Below are 17,680 nucleotides of genomic sequence, written 5' to 3'. Positions count from 1 at the left end.
TTTCTAGCTTATTTCCAGGTAAGGGAAGCTAGAGTTCAGTGTTTTATTCGACTTCTCAGGTGTTTTGATTCTGTTTCTTAGTTTGAGAAAATTGGTTGTTGTTATCGTTGCTTGAGAATGGTTAAAAATGCTAATTTGGTGGAGATGGCTATCTGTGCACGCGAGAACAGTGGAGAACTCTAATAATCTCGCCTAGGCGAGCCAGTCTCGCCAAGCGAGAGTACCAAAGGCTGCTCCTTAAAATCTGTGCAAACTATCGCTCAGGCGACGTGCCCCTATTCTGAACGAAAGTCCATCTTGCTCAGGCGAGGAGGTCTCGCCTAAGCGAAAGGACACGAAGGCCATTGTTCCCTCTTTTCGAGCTCTCGCCTAGGCGAAGGGAGCTCGTCTGAGCGAGGGAAACCTCTCGCTTGAGCGAGATTCTTCAGCCTAAGCGAGAATTGGGCGAGAATGTGCATTTGATATATAGTTGGATATGGAGATATGTTATTGGTTGTATCCTCCCAAGGAAAATCTTATTGTAAAAAAAAAAGTAATTCCATGTTTTCATCAAATAATAATTATTCAATATAGTAGTTGAGGCATCACATATATTGTTTCTGATTTTTGTTTTTAAGAAAAAATCCAAGTGAACCTATTGTAATCATCAATGAAAAGAACATAATATTTAAAATTAGAGGAGATAAAATTGGGGCAGGTCCACATACATCACTCTGAATCAATTCTAAAGGTTCCATACCATGAGTGGAAGAGGATTTAAATGGTAACAAGTGAAGTATTACAGATTGACAAGCTTCACAAAATGAAAATTTATCACGCGATGATGTCTTGACTTTGTAATTCTTCAGCACCTTTTCTAACACTTTATTGTTGGGTTGTCTAAGCTTTCTATGCCAATTCTCCTTTAGCGACATGTAGACAAATGGATCTTTATTGACTTGAGAGTTGACACTTGAAGTTGGTATAATCCATCTCTAAGTTTCCCTCTTAGTAGTATTTTCCCTGTCAATTTGTCCCACATAACAGTAGTTTGCATCAAATTCAACAAGGGAATTATTATCAGCAGTTAGCTTAGATACACTAAACAATTTTTTTGTTATTTCTGGAAAACATATAGAACATTATGCAAGTTGAGGTTATTCAATTTAGTTGTGCCCGAGGCCAATATTTTCAATCTTTCACCATTTCTAACTGTAACATCCCTAATGAATATTACTTGATTTATATTAAATAAATATATAAGGAAAACAAGCGTCTCAAACTTATTAAAACTCATACTCGGAAACTACATAAGTTTAAGATTAAATGCGAAATTTTTTAAAAGTAATTAAAATCCCAAGTCTTTACAAGTTCCAATAACACTTTGGAAGTACTAATAAAATCCTAGCTCTATCCCAACTAGCCCTCATTCCGTCGCATGTGCACCCTCGGCATCACCTGTAACATCATCTGCTCCCGTGTAACGAATTACACGATCATCGCCATACACAAACAGAAAGGGTGAGCTCAAAAGAATATAAAACATATATTACATACATAATATAAAACATAAACACCCAATTATATACTCAGCATTTCACCCTATTCACATCCTTAGTGCCCCACAACTCTTAAACCTTCAATTTACTCAACAAAGTTAGCCATTGACTCATGATTCATGATGCTCACACGAACCTGCCCGCTCGTGGTCCTACCTCTACGAACCTCTCCACTCGTAGTCCTACTCCATCGACCTGCCCGCCCGTAGTCCAACACATGTGATCCACCAGCTACGTACCTCCCGCACGCAACATCTCTCAACTATGAGCACGGAACATACGAACCTACCTCGTTCATATCCCCACAAGAGAGTAATTGAGTATGAACCTCCCCGCTCATACCATCACATGTTAAACACCATCCATGAACCTACCCGCTCATGGCGAGTTAAGCGATAACCTCTCGCCTAGGCGAGATACTTTATCGCCCAAAACCTTGATCCCCTCGCCTGTGCGAGACATCCCAAACATAGTCTCACCTCTTCGTTTTCTCGCTTAGGCGAGAAAGTCTCGCCTGAGCGAAATAACAGGTCGCCCAAAACCCTGGCATTCCGCCTAAGCGAGTAGCTCGTGCAGAACACAATCCTGACTCTGTAACTCTCGCCTAGGCGAGCCTGGCTCGCCTGAGCGAGACTATCAGTTTGCCTCACTGTTTCACGCACCCAAAAAACGCACACCATGCCAAAACTCCATACAAACATGGTAACCACTCCCTTTCATCATTCCAATATTACAAAACCTATTTCAGACCCCAACATTTGGCTCCCAAACAATGCAATTACCCATAAAAATCATACAGTACCAAAAACTCCAATATTCTCATATATTGACACAAAGGTTTAGTCACATACCACAAACAATCACACATCACAATTCACAGCATATTAGCACGAAAATATAGTGGTAAAGTTACATAATTCATCGCCAATTACAGATTACACTAGAATCTCTAACAATTCATGAAAGGTATGCAAAAGAGCTCTCCTAGTGGTCGCCTCCTTTTATCTGTGTATGATTTTTGTCTGCTCTGAGTAGCCCTCATTCTCTCTTGAATTGTCTTAACTTTCTCAAAAGTCTGTTATAGAAATTCTGGACCCAATACCAGGGATTCACCATCCTGGTTCCAACATAGTGATGTCCTGCATCGTCGCCCATACAAGGCCTCATATGGTGCCATACCTATACTGGAGTGGTAGCTGTTATTGTGTGTGAACTCTACCAACGAAAGCACTTCACTCCAGCCCCCCATATGATCCAGCACACAAGCTCTCAATAAATCCTCCAACGACTGGATCGTCCGCTCTGACTGTCCACCAGTCTGTGGATGGTATGTAGAACTCATCCTCAATTGGGTCCCCAACGCTGCCTGCAAAGATTGCCAAAAGCGAGATGTGAATCTCGGATCTCTGTCTGAAACCATGTTAGCTGGCACACCATGCAACCGGACCACTTCTCGAACATACAACTCTGTCAGCTTATCCAAGGACCACTTCTGATTAATGGCGAGGAAATGGGCACACTTCGTCAACCTGTCTATTATTACCCAGATTGAGTCATACCCTTTCGCAGATCTCGGTAAATGAGTCACGAAATCCATGGCAATATTGTCTCACTTCCACTGCGGAATATCTAACGGTTCTAGTGTACCCCCCAGTCGCTGGTGTTCAATCTTGGGTTTCTGACATACCATACATGATGCCACGAAATCGACCACATCGATTTTCATCCCATTCCACCAAAAGGATTGCTTCAAGTCCTGATACATCTTAGTCATACCTGGGTGTATGCTAAGACGGCTTTTATGTCCTTCTTCCATAATTTGTTTCCTCAGCCTCCATTTTCCAGGTACATAAATTCTGTCACGAAATCTCAGGATACCATTTGATCCCATCCTGTATTCCTTCCCTTTCTCAGTCCCTATCCAACTCACGAACTGTTGCAGCTCGACATCATTCTTTTGTTGTTCGCGTATAGTCTCCAATACATCACTGGTTAGTGTCAGAACACTGCACCTGATGGAATCTTCACTCAACTGCATACCCAGGTTCATATCCCTGAGCTTCTCAATCAATTCTAGCTCTTTCACCATCATTGTCAAGATATGCCTCCTTTTCCGACTCAAGGCGTCCACAACCACATTTGCTTTATCAGGGTGATAAAGCAACTCAAAATCGTAGTCCTTGAGGTACTCCATCCATCGTCGTTGCCTCATATTCAGCTCCTTCTGATCTTACATGTATTTCACGCTTTTATGATCACTAAAAACCTGGAACTAGGAGCCATACAAGTAGTGTCTCCATGTCTTAAGAGCAAACACTACAGCGGCCAACTCCAAATTGTGGGTAAGATAGTTCTTCTCATGCACCTTTAATTGCCTAGAGGCATAGGCCACTGACCTCTTATCTTTCATCAATACACAACCCAGACCCCGATAAGATGCATCGCAGTATACTTCAAACTTTTTATTGGTATCTGGTATGGCAAGTACTAGGGCTGTGGTCAACCTCCTTTTCATCTCTTTGAAGCACTCTTCGCATTTATCAGTCCAAGAAAAGGGTTGGTCTTTTCTAGTGAGCTGAGTTAATGGACTCACCATCTTAGAAAACCCCTCCAAAAATCTCCTGTAATACCCAGCCAGCCCCAAGAAGCTTCTGACTTCTGTTGTGGTCTGAGGTCTCTCCCACTTCAACACAGCCTCAATCTTGCTCAGGTGTACTACAATACCCTGTGAAGAGATAATGTGCCCCAAAAACTGTACCTCTTCTAACCAGAATTCACATTTGGACAGTTTGTCATAGAGTTGATGACCTCTCAGCACTTCTAGTACAATTCTCAAGTGACCTGCATGCTCCTCCTTGGTCTGAGAGTAGATGAGGATGTCATCTATAAACACAACCACAAATTTATCCAGATAGGGGCGAAAAATTTGATTCATATAATCCATAAAGATAGCTAGGGCATTAGTCACTCCGAAGGGCATCACAACATATTCATAATGCCCATACCTCAACCGAAAAGCTATCTTCTGAACATCTTGTAGCTTGACCAAAATCTGATGATATCCAGACCTTATGTCGATCTTAGAGAACACACCTGCCCCTCTCAGCTGATCGAGCAAGTCATCGATCCTCTGCAATAGATACTTGTTCTTTATTGTTAGTTTGTTCAACTGTCGGTAATCCACACAAAGCCGAGAACTTTCATCCTTCTTCTTCACTACTGGAGCTCCCCATGGTGATGCACTTGGTCGAATGAATTTCTTCTCTAGCAAATCCTCGATTTGCTTTTTCAACTCTACTAATTCTGCCGGTGTCATTCTGTATGGAGCTGCTGACACTGGACCCGCTCCAGGGATTAGATCAATTGAGAAGTTTATATCCCTACTGGGTGGCAACTCAGGTATCTCGTCTGGAAATACGTTGGCATATTCATCTACCACTAGTATTCGACTAATCTGCTTTTTAGTGCTTATCTTCTTCTCTTGGGCCACTAACACAAAACAAGTAGATCCTTGCTTCATCTCTTTTTCGGCCTCGTGTGAGGTCACCAATTCTAACCCCTCAGTTTCTGGAAATACAATTATGTGCCGTCCACAGTCAATCACCACGTGGTTATTAGATAGTCAGTCCATTCCCAGTATAACTTCTAATCCCTTCAAGGGCAAGCAAACGAGGTTCACCTTGAAGCGTCTATCCTCTACCTCCATCAAACATCCAACATAGGCTGAATTAGTTGAAACTTGTCCAAACGTTGGTGTCAAAACTATCAACTCGCATCCCAGATCACGAGTAGACAGTCCCAGTCTCTTCACACAATCATGAGATATAAAGGAGTGCGAAGCAAATGAATCAAAAAGCACCAAAACACTGTTATCAAATAACAACCAGTAGTCCAAGATAAGATTACCTGACCGGGAGGCCTTAGTGGTGGTCATGGCAGAAACCCGACCTACTGCTCTCGGCCTATCAGACGAAGGTGGCTGAGACTGTGCTCCTGGTGTGGTCTTCTTATTAGGACATTTGTTGGAAAAATGTCTTGGATGGTCACAAGCATAGCACTTGCGAGTGCTCATGCTACTGCCCCCACTACTAGCTGGTCTAGTGCAGTCTCTCCTAAGGTGCTCTCTTCCACATTTATAACACCTTAGTTTCTGTGAGGATGTTGCTGGTCTACTGTAGGGCTTCTTCTGTTGTCTGCCCTCAGTGTTGCTCATTTGTGTGCGGCTGACGCGATTGGGCCCCATCTTTAGTTGTTCCATACTTTTGGCCTACTCGACCAAAACCGGAAACTCACATACCCTCAGTGGTACAATAAAACGCCTCAGTTCATGTTTGAGACCACCTTCAAACTTCCTGCAGTGCCATTCTTCAGTCACTGCCTGTGAGTAGAACCTTGAGAGATACTCAAACCCCTCTACATAGGCCTGCACCGATAAGTCCCCCTGCTGTAAGGTGAGGAACTCGGCCTCGCGCTCATGTTTGGCGCTATCTGGGAAGTATTTCTCCAGGAATCTCATCTTAAAGTTGGTCCAAGTCACCTCCTCCTCCCTGTTCAGCATCTGTTGTTGCATCCCTATCCACCAATACTCCGCCTCAATCACCAACATAAAGGTGGCGAAGGTGAGCTTTTGTGCCTCCGTACACTCTATCACCCGGAAGATCTTCTCACACTCCCGTAACCACGCGTCCGCCTCATCTGGGGTGGCTTTCCCAGTGAATTTCGCCGAACTTGTGACGCATGAAGTTCTCCATAGTCACAAGTCTAACCAGTGGAACCATCGCCCTAGGCTGAGCTGCTACTGGTTGCATTGCGTCCACCATCCTATGGATCACATTAGCTATCTCATCAGTCCCTGCGGTATTCCTACGTCTCCAGTTTGCCATTGCTTGTGCACGCCACATTGTTCAGCTGTTAACATTAAATAGCTAGAAAAATTCAATTACAAGTAATAAATTGCTAAAATAATTCAATACATACAATCAAATTCACAAACAAGAAGTGGTCAACTCACTCCCCATTTTCCCCCAGACAAATCAAAACGTTGCTCTGACACCAAATGTAACATCCCTAATGAATATTACTTGATTTATATTAAATAAATATATAAGGAAAACAAGCGTCTCAAACTTATTAAAACACATACTCGGAAACTACATAAGTTTAAGATTAAATGCGAAAAAATTTTAAAAGTAATTAAAATCCCAAGTCTTTACAAGTTCCAATAACACTTTGGAAGCACTAATAAAATCCTAGCTCTATCCCAGCTAGCCCTCACTCCGTCGCATGTGCACCCTCGGCATCACTTGTAACATCATATGCTCTCGTGTAACGAATTACAAAATCATCTCCATACACAAACAGAAAGGGTGAGCTCAAAAGAATATAAAACATATATTACATACATAATATAAAACATAAACACCCAATTATATACTCAACATTTAACCCTATTCAAATCCTTAGTGCCCCACAACTCTTAAACCTCCAATTTACTCAGCAAAGTTAGCCATGGACTCAGGATTCATGATGCTCACACGAACCTGCCCGCTCGTGGTCCTGCCTCCACGAACCTCCTCGCTCGTAGTCCTACTCTACGGACCTGCCCGCCCGTAGTCCAACACATATGATCCACCGACTACGTACCTCCCCGCACACAACATCTCTTAACTATGAGCACGTAACATACGAACCTACCTCGCTCGTATCCCCATAGGAGAGGAATTGAGTATGAACCTCTCCGCTCATACCATCACATGTTAAACACCATCCATGAACCTACCCACTCATGTAACAACATCTCTTGATCCACGTTTCAGTAGTGAGTACAAACAACACACCCAAACTGCACTAAACACACTTGGGCTAGGAGCCTTAACTTAAGCGACAAGGCTTGTCTCGCTTAGGCTAAGCTTCCTCGCCTAAGCGAGCTAAACTGGTTTACCTGCGAGGGCTCGCTTAAGCGAGTCTCTCCTCGCCTGGGCGAGCTCACACTTCGCCCAACCCTCAAACTCTCGCCCAGGCGGCGAGTTAAGCAAGACGCAAAATTTCACGAGAGGTCTCGCTTAAGCGATAACCTATCGCCTAGGCGAGCTACTTTGTCGCTCAAAACCTTGATCCCCTCACCTGTGCGAGACATCCCAAACACAGTCTCACCTCTTCGTTTTCTCGTTGAGGCGAGAAAGTCTCGCCTGAGCGAAACAACAGGTCGTCCAAAACCTTGGCATTTCGCCTAAGCGAGTAGCTCGTGCAAAAACACAATCCTGACTCTACAACTCACGCCTAGGCGAGCCTGGCTCGCTTGAGCGAGTCTATCAGATTATCTCACTGTTTCACGCACCCAAAACACGCACATCATGCCAAAACTCCATACAAACATGGTAACAACTCCCTTTCATCATTCCAATATTACAAACCTATTTCAGACCTTAACATTTGGCTCCCAAACAATGCAATTACCCATAAAAATCATACAGTACCAAAAACTCCAGTATTCTCATATATTCATACAAAGGTTTAGTCACATACCACAAACAATCACACATCACAATTCACAGCATATTAGCACGAAAATAGTGTGGTAAAGTTACATAATTCATTGCCAATTACAAATTACACTAGAATCTCTAACAATTCATCAAAGGTATGCAAAAGAGCTCCCCTAACCCTTCCTCCCCTTTTGCTGTCTCTTCTACTAGGTTTCCTCCACCCTTCCACATTCATACCATAATCCACTATTTAGTAGCAAAAAGAGAGTTGAAGTTAGGTTACTGGGATTCGAACCCATACCCTCACAATACAAGGTCAAACCACAACCAACAAACCAATTAACACTTTGTGATAACGAACACAAATATAGTATTACATTATCACCTACCTGGCCCTCACATATTATATATAAAAAAATAATAAAGCAAACATCACATAATTGGCATAGATAGGACTCGAATCCAAGTCCTCTAACACAATCAAAGTACTCGCAACCATTTGAGCTAGTACTTTTTCACATTAAAGCACTCCACATTAAATGCCTTAAAGGCATCCATTACCCGTATTTATTAAATAATTATTTAATTAATTATCTAATTTTCTCGGGTCTTACACTAACTAAGAGAGAAGAAGTCCTACCACTACAAAAAAATTATCATTTAGTGAAGGTTTATTTGTGGAGGTTATAAAAACCATCTCCGAATTAATATTATTTAAGATAGTTCCTTTGAATCGTCTAAACACTAAAATGATCAAGACTTTTAACTGTTTTCATAAGAGGTTTATAACCTCCGTAATTTGAATATTATTTTGAATATGCAGGTTTAGATCCCTTTGGTGGTCTACGGTCAAATGGTATCCAAGAGCTGGTTGTCTTCTTATGGTATTTTAAATCCCTTTGGTGTAGCATTCTTCAAAATGAACCCAAAGTGACTGACCCTTGTTTAAACTTATACGTTGTTTGGAAATTGTTATGATGTTATCTATCTTACTAGTTTATGAACACACATTACTAATTGAGTTTATTTGAACAATGCATCGTGAAGGACGTTCAAGGCCCAACTCAAGCCAGATCCAGGAAACGTTGCTTTATACCTGGGTAAGTACAACCTTCTTTATATTCCAGTGCGTTTTATATGAGTGGAATTGAGGCAAATTGAAAGAGTTTGCTATGATTGTGAGTGGAAAATAAACTTGTCTTTTGGAAGTGGCATGCATATATTAAAATAGTTTATTAACTTGTAATAGGATTGATGCAAGTTTGATAAAATAGTTTATTAACTTTATATATAGGAATATACACATGAAAAGTACACACGCGAGCACTGCCTATATGATTAGACATTGTTCTTCATGGCATTATTATTAGTATTGTTGATTTTGGTGGCTGAGTGCTTTATTTATACTTTGAACGGTATGTATTATTTCCAACAGACTATTTAATTACTCTTAGCGCCATTGGGAAATCAGCCATCAATTTTATTAACACATGAATAATAATCTCTATCTTTAACTTGTGTATTATGTTTTAATCTTATGTTTAACCATTCTTCTATCTAATTATATAATATTGTTATCAATAAGACTTTTTTTTCGGCTTTAAGTTTTGTAGCTTCTACATTATAAGGTATTACAAGGGGAGAATTTCATTGACAAGTCCTCTTCATTTCATTGACACACCGAATAACCTTGACCATATAATTGTCTACTTCCGCAATTGTTCTCAGCATGCAAACTTTGAGATTTTGGCTGTCTAGAAGGTATTCTTAAATCCTATTCATTCACTAATATTTTTTTCTCTCTCTTTGTTACCATAATACTAATTATATCTATTTGCAACAACCTTTTCTCTTCTTTTAATATCTTTTATCAGTGGAGATTTTATGAGATTATGCAAGACTCATTGTGCAATTCTTTTCATGACTACATTTGAATGATTATGCTGGAAGTGAGGGAATTCCATACATTTATGCCATCACCACAAAGACTTGCATCATTTGCTGCTTGCTAGGTACAATGCATATGTATTTGATTATTTTTGAAGAGGAAAGTGTAATCTCCTTGTTCTTGTAGACAAGGAAATTTAAGCAGCTGTTGGAGAGCAGTCTAGGGTGGGAGTTTCAACTTGGCAGTGCTGTTGATGGGATATATTTTGAGGAAAATGATGAGGTCATTATATGAATCTATCTCAGTTACTTTGCTTTGTGTTGTGTATGATGCTTTTTTCTGTGTAATGTTTATTTGTTCATGGATCTTACTGGTTCACTTTGCAGTATGCTCCTGTAGTTGAGATGTTGGATGATGAAGCTCTAGTAGGTTAAAAATATGGATTATGTCATCACTTGGCTATAACATTATGTACAATATTTCAAATTTGAATTGAGTTAAAAATCAAATGTTGGATCTAAAGTAGAAATTCAGTAACTTTTCTCTTTGGTGTGGTAGAATTTCAGTAACTTGATGGAGGTTGATGTTTATTATTCACAAAGCTACTGAAATTTGGTATTTTTCTAGCTTTCATAGATTAGGGCATGCATAGGAAATTTGTGACTTTTTTAGGAGCTGGTAAGTGGAGTATTGGCCTTTGAAATTGGGACAATGAGATAATCAGAAGCAGATAAATTATACTCCATATATGACTTGAAAAGAAGAAAGAACCACTATTTTATATTGAATTCTTTGTTCTTTTCTAGTTTTTTTTCTATCTCTCTTCTTTCTTATCCATACACTCCAAACATTTGGTATATTTTTATTTCATTATTTTTGCTGAACTGTATTAAAAGGTTATATAGTGGACATTTGCGTCATTTATTATTTATTTAGCATGAGGCAAACTTTAAATTATTAATAATTAACTTGATGACAAAATTGCTTTTAAGAGAATAAAAAAGGGCTTTTGTTCTCATTTTTAACATCTACATGACAACTAAGGGTGCCAACTTGTTATGTTTTAATGTTTTTGATTAAATATAAGAAGACTAGCACATTTTAGAGAGAAATGGATCAAGAAGTAGTGAGAAGTTGGCAATATATGAGATGGAACGCATTCAAAGACTGGCACATTTTAGAGAGTTCGATGATTATAATAAGATTTGTCTCTTAAATATTCTTTTTCAACATTATGTATTTTTTATATTTATATTGTAATTTTCAATGAATGTACTTTATCTTAAATGATAATGAAATTAATTTTGGTTAATTTTTGTGTAATTTATAAATTTTTTATTTTTATTTATTTTTTATTATAAAAAATAATTAAATTAAGAAATTATAAATGCAAGTGGATAATTATAAAATAGTTGCAAATAAAGGAGGTTTCAAACCTCCACAAAATAATAGTCACCAATAGAAGAGGTTAAAACCCTCCACAAAACAACTTCTGCAATATAACTTGGATACCAAGGGTTAACAAAAACCTCCACAAATAGGTTGTGGCAACTCTAACTGTAGAGGTTTAGAAAACCCCCACAAATTGATTTGCGGAGGGTAAAAGTCCTCGCAAATTGAAATAAAAACCTCCACTAATTATCAATTTTTTTGTAGTGTACCATTGTTTTCATTGAGATCTTTAAGTTTCTCATTTTGATGGGTCACATGATTGTTAGCTCCACTATCAAGGTACCATTCATAGGGGGAAGCTATGAAAGCACTATGATTTTCTCTCTTGTTATTTTCAGCATTATGATTTGAACCTGTGTATGACTTATCATAGCGATAAAAACAATTCACTGCTATGTGTTCGATCTTGTTACATACATGACATATTGGTTTAGATTTACCTCTTCCTTTACCTCCTTTAAAGTTAAAGCCCCTCCAATTACCTTGTGTCCCAGATTGTTTGCTTTTGAAATTAGTTTTGGTTGCAAGGTTTGCTGCAGTATTCATTAAAAGATTATTGAAATTGTTCAACTGTTTTATTCTGCTTTCAAAAGCCAATAGTTGGGCTTGTAGATCAACCCAACTAAGTTTGATTTGATCAGATAATTTGACCACCACCGGATTGTAATCAACATCCAGTCCATTCAGCGTTTGAATCATCAAATCTAAGATGAAGATTGGTGATCCTGCCAGCTTTAATGTATCAGCAAATTTCTTCATTTTGAGAAGATATTGATCCATCTTCATTTCTCCTTTGTGAGTGTTGTGAAATTCTGATTTGAGGTAGATTGTGCTTGATTTTGTGTGTGCACCTGCTAGGCTTTGGGCTTCATCCCAAAGTTCCTTAGAGGTTTCACAATGCAGCAACTATGTTACAATATCAATGGCCATTGAATTTCTTAGCCACCCTAGGAGACCTTGATCTTGTGCAATCCACTCTTCATGGTTATGATTGGTTTTTTTAGTTTTGTCCCTTGCAATGACAAACGGTTTTGGACATTCTTTTATTTCTAGTATGTAGCCATCTAGTTTGCAACCTCTTATCAATGGAAGAACTAGGGACTTCCATAAGAGATAATTATCTTTGTCCAACTTGACAGAAACAGTTATAGGTAGGTCATTTTTGTGATTTGTGTTGGCTGCGAAAGACATGATTGGATCGAGAGCCTTCAAGTTTAAGAGTTCTGATACCAAGAAAGATAAAATGGAGAAATGTTGTAGTTGTTGTGTTTATATAAACACAATATAGTACAATCATAATCTTTATAATAAAGCCATCATTGAATACAATAAATAGGAAATAATTGATAATGATGACTGCACACATGAGAAATAATACACAGGTATAATATCAGGGATATTGGGATAATATTATTGACATAATATCTCTGGTATTGATTCTAATAATTAAGAATCGTAACTTTCTCTAACTATTATCGCTTAAGTTAGAAATTATCGCTTAAGTTAAAACTTGAACAGAGAGGAAAATGGAATTTTGTTATTCTTGCTAAAGATAGATTTTTCTCGTTTGGGCGAGACTTATCTCTCTTAAGCTAGAAATTCCCGCTTAAGCTAGAATAACAGATTTTTACATACTCTCAACATGCAACACCAAAAATCCCCAAACTAAGAACAACCAAACCACTTCAATTCAATACACCTATAGAGCCAACACATTATGATGCAATCAAATACGAGAATAAACAATTTATTTCGAAATCTAAAAAAAAAGGACATAGCTTCTTACCTCGAATTGATACTAAACTAGATGAGGAGAAAGTCCTAAGTGGAAGGAGCACCACAACCTAAGAAACAGAAACATAAGAGCACTAGGAGAGGTAATGAGACTCTACTCACACCCAAAATGAAACCCAGACCCCGAAACTGGAAACAAAAGAAAGGAGACGAGGGTTTGGAGTTTTTCGACTTACACATAGTGGGAAGACGTTCGATCAATTCTGAGGAGGACTCTACAACAACTTTAAACCCAACCTCTAATTCAAGAAGAGAGAAACAATAAGTTGTTATGGGATGAGAAAAACAGATAGAAAGGGTAGAATAATGGCTGAGAAGTAGAGAAAAATTGAGAGGAAAAGGATGGTAAGGAAGTTGAAGGGTTTGGGAGAAGGTGCTGGCTTTTGCCCTTTTCTTTTAACTAAGCACACATATAGTAAAAGAAATAGGTTTTACAAGTATTATTTTTTTATGATAGTAAAAAATAGTAAAATTAATAATAATAATATTTTATTATTATAATTATAAAATTAATAGTCATTATAATTATTATTGTACGTAACTTTTTAAGTAAAAAATTATTAAGTTTTAAAAAATGGTCTAATTGAGAAAATCTATTAAATTAAAAAAAAAGTAAGGGTAAAATTGATAAAATAATGATTTTAATTTAGAAAACTTTTATTTAAAAGGTAAAACTGGAAAGAAAACGTGGATACCAAAAGAGATATCCTTTTATATACAGGTATATAAAGAATATAGTGAATATCGTGGCAGTAATATTTTTCAAAAATTGTTTTGCACATAAAGAATATAGTGAATATCGTGGCAGTAATATTTTTCAAAAATTGTTTTGCACATTCTTTATTTTACTAATATCAAATAATTATGCATGTTTAAAAAGTTAGATATAGTAGGTCTTGTATTACTCAAAAGAAGTTTAGTTTGATGTTACTACACGAAATTGTGATTCTAAAATGATTTGAATAATCAATTGAACAATCTTCCATTCAAGGATGTGTTCGTTCCATATTGTTACACTTATCTTTGAGCGGAAGTATTCTCAACAACAAGTACTCTTTTCGTACCATTGCTTATCTTAACATGTTTACCTGGACCCTTTGTCAGACTTTTGATATACAAGGACCATATTGTACTCATATATGTCAGACACAAAGAATTATCATCGACTTTGATACCACTAATGTGTTTTTCGAGATGGCTACTTGTTGGGAATTCAAGTGTGAGTGTAAATCCCACATTGTGTAAAAATGAGAAAGTTGAGCATCGTATAAGGATGAAGACCCATAAACTCATTCTCTTAAGGTTTTGAGTTGGAAGTGGTGTTAATCCTTTATATTGGTTGGACTCAGGTTTCATTGGTATTGTCTCCCCCAATGAATTCTCCCATCGCAATAGACCCATTAGTGGCATTAAAGCTTTTTGGTTTGAAGCTATATTTACTTGCTTAAGAGATTGAGGCAAATACAAAAATGGTTTCTTTGAAATGTATAAATTATTATTTATGGAATGGCATTACGAAAGACTCTTTATTTTTTAAGAAATTGCATCTTCCCGTCTTTGCTATACAAAAGTTGTATTTTATGTTTAAAGAAGAATGGGAATTCGAACACCAATAGGTATGTGGTTTTATTCAATAATATGTAGGAGACAATGTTTATAATCACATTGTTAATGAAACACATGTTAGAACTCTGTGGGAGAAGATTGAGTTTTTGTATGCTTCTAAGTTAGGCAATAATAAATTATATTTGTTGAATTGTTTGATGAATTTGAGGTACAAGGAGAGTTTTTTCCATTTTAGACCCTTTAAATAAATTTCAAGAGCTCTTAGATCAACTATTAGGAATGGATATCAATTTTGATGATGAAGTTTTGGAACTATGGTTACTGAATACTCTAATAGAGTATTGGAAGATATTTCAAATTTCAATTAAAAAATCAACCCATAATGACATTGTTTCTTTCTAGATGGTAAAGAGCGATGCTCTTAATGAAGAGATGAGAAATAAGACACATGGTTGTTCATCTCAGTGTGAGGTGCTTGTCACAAAAAGTAAAGGAGTCAGAAAAAGGAACTAAAGGGTAGTAGAGAGAAAAGTAGGAGAAAGTCTAAGTTAAGATATAAGAATGTGGAGTTTCATTATTGTAATAAAATAGGTCACAATAAAAAAAATATTGTTTAAAAGGGAAAAGGTGAACAAAGACAAAAAAGGTAAACAAAAAAAGAATGATGATGATGATTGTGTTACTACTAATGTTAGATGAGGTACTATTGTTCTTTTTGTGACTATGAATCTAATGAGAGCATGTAGATTATTGATGATGATTTTACATTATACGTTACACCGAAGAATGAGTTCTTCACACCTTACATTTATGGTAATTTTAGAACACTAAAGATGAGTAATAATGGTTTGTTAAAGGTTAGGTTATTAATGTAGGTGATTTTTGCTTAAAAAATAATTGATCTAATTGATCTAAATCTAATTGATCTAGTTAAAATAGATTTAAATTATTAATTCAATCTATTTTATTAAATCGGGATTGGATTGGATTTTAAAAAGTACAATCCATAGCCACCCTTATTAGTAAAATATATAGAGATCGATATCTAGTTTATTTTGAGTTGCAAAATTTTATAGTACTAAAATTAAAACCCTAAATTGTCCCACCATTATTTATTTGGTACTTCCTAGAACTGTATATCTAATTTTTGTATGCTTTTTTTTTTTTCAAAAGTATATGCTATATTAGAATTGGTAAAAAGAAAATTAACAAAAAAAAATTATAAATGCTACTGGACCTATGAGTAAATGGGTTTCTAATCATAACCAACAATTGTAAATCCAATTCTTTACATAATACAAATAAAATGTAGTAGAAGCAAAAATAAAAAGTATCCAACCAAATACATAATAATTTAATGAGTCCCGGTACTTGGAAGGAACATTCCAACAAAATGTATACCATCTTACTAACAAATAATAGAATAGAAGTCCGTAGTCAATTTATTTTGAGAGGAGCAAAATTTCATAATACTAAAATTAAAACCTTAAATTGTGCCACCATTATTTGGTTCTTCCCAGAATTATATATCTAATTTTTTATGAATATTTTTAAAAAAACATATACTACTTTACAGTGAAAACATTTTCCTAACCCAATTCGTACAAAAAATTCTTTAAATAACAATTGATTTTAGAAAAAAAATAATTAATCATTATAATCACTAATTTATATATTAATTTATAAATTAAATATTACTAATTTATGAATAAAATATTATAATTAATGTTAAAGTAAATTTTAAATTAGTTATTAACATTCAGATTTTTTATTATCAGAAAAATTAGTGTTTAAACATTAGTAACTAATTTTACTAATTAAAATCTAATTCACAAATTAATTATAATTTTTAATTCATAATAATAATTATTCTATGAAACCTGAAATTTATAAATTATTATTTAGATTAGTTACTATATAATTTATCCTTTGTCTTCAAAATTTGATGCTATTTAAGGATATTTTTATCTTTAAAATTTATTGTTATTTAAAAATTTTATTGTAACGAACTTATCCGAATTAAAAATCAAAGTTGGTTAATTGTATAAATAAATCATTAAAGATATTTGAAACGCGAAAAAAATTACATGACAAATTTAATTTAATGAATTTTGTTTGAATCGGGTTAATGGGCAGGGTTAATTAAATACATGTTTCATCTCTAATAATGATTACATGTATTTATTAAAACAAATTAATGTATTTATTAATTGTTAAATGTCCTTATTACAGGAAAAAAATTAATGTTAATATTCAATTATTCTTCAAGTAACCCCTGCAAATCTTAAGTTTACAAAACAAAAAGTCAAGACTAAGAGACTTTTGTATTAATTTTATGATGTTTTTATTATATTATAAAAAAAATAGTAATATTTATTATACTGACTATTTACTAATACAAATGTATTGTAAATACTAAAATATGTTATGGGAAAAGTAGTACTCATATTAAATGTTTCTAACTAAAATTTTCGTATCATTTCTACTAATGTATATAAGCCTTTCCATAATATAAAATCTAAAACAAATTTGTATTTTTATATCAAATTCTTACAAAAAACTTATATGTCAGGACAAATAATTTTCAAGAATTTATTTATATAAAAATATTAATTAGTCATTTTAAATCGGTTAACACATTCATTTTCCATATTTACTTTTTTTTTTTAAATATACGTACCGAACAAGTCATTTTAAATTTGAAGATTAAAAATAAATTTATCTCGAATTTATAAAATTAAAAATACTTGAATAAGTTTTAATGAATATATTTTTAATGAATATATTTACTTCTTTCCGTTTTTTTTATAATCATATCTATTTTAAATATTTTTATCTTTTGTTCAGAAACTTACATAGACACGTCACAAACGGCGTGAGTGCTTATATTACGACAATACCCTCGTAAACTTCCCCATATTACGCTACAACCATTTTGGTTGAAGAAAAATACAAAT

The 17,680-nt window shown here is 35.6% G+C and overlaps 1 protein-coding gene across 1 annotated transcript; it reads right to left on the bottom strand.

Moving 5' to 3' along the window:
- Nucleotides 1-5,160: 5,160 nt before the first annotated feature.
- On the bottom strand, nucleotides 5,161-5,781 carry LOC114184481. The gene has a single exon (XM_028071788.1). The coding sequence runs from the start codon at nucleotides 5,779-5,781 to the stop codon at nucleotides 5,161-5,163; it is 621 nt and encodes a 206-aa protein (XP_027927589.1).
- Between the last annotated feature and the right edge of the window lie 11,899 nt (nucleotides 5,782-17,680).

The sequence above is a fragment of the Vigna unguiculata genome, chromosome 5 (genome assembly GCF_004118075.2).
Source record: "Vigna unguiculata cultivar IT97K-499-35 chromosome 5, ASM411807v1, whole genome shotgun sequence".
Taxonomy (NCBI): domain Eukaryota; kingdom Viridiplantae; phylum Streptophyta; class Magnoliopsida; order Fabales; family Fabaceae; genus Vigna; species Vigna unguiculata.
This window is presented reverse-complemented; position numbering and strand designations above follow the sequence as displayed.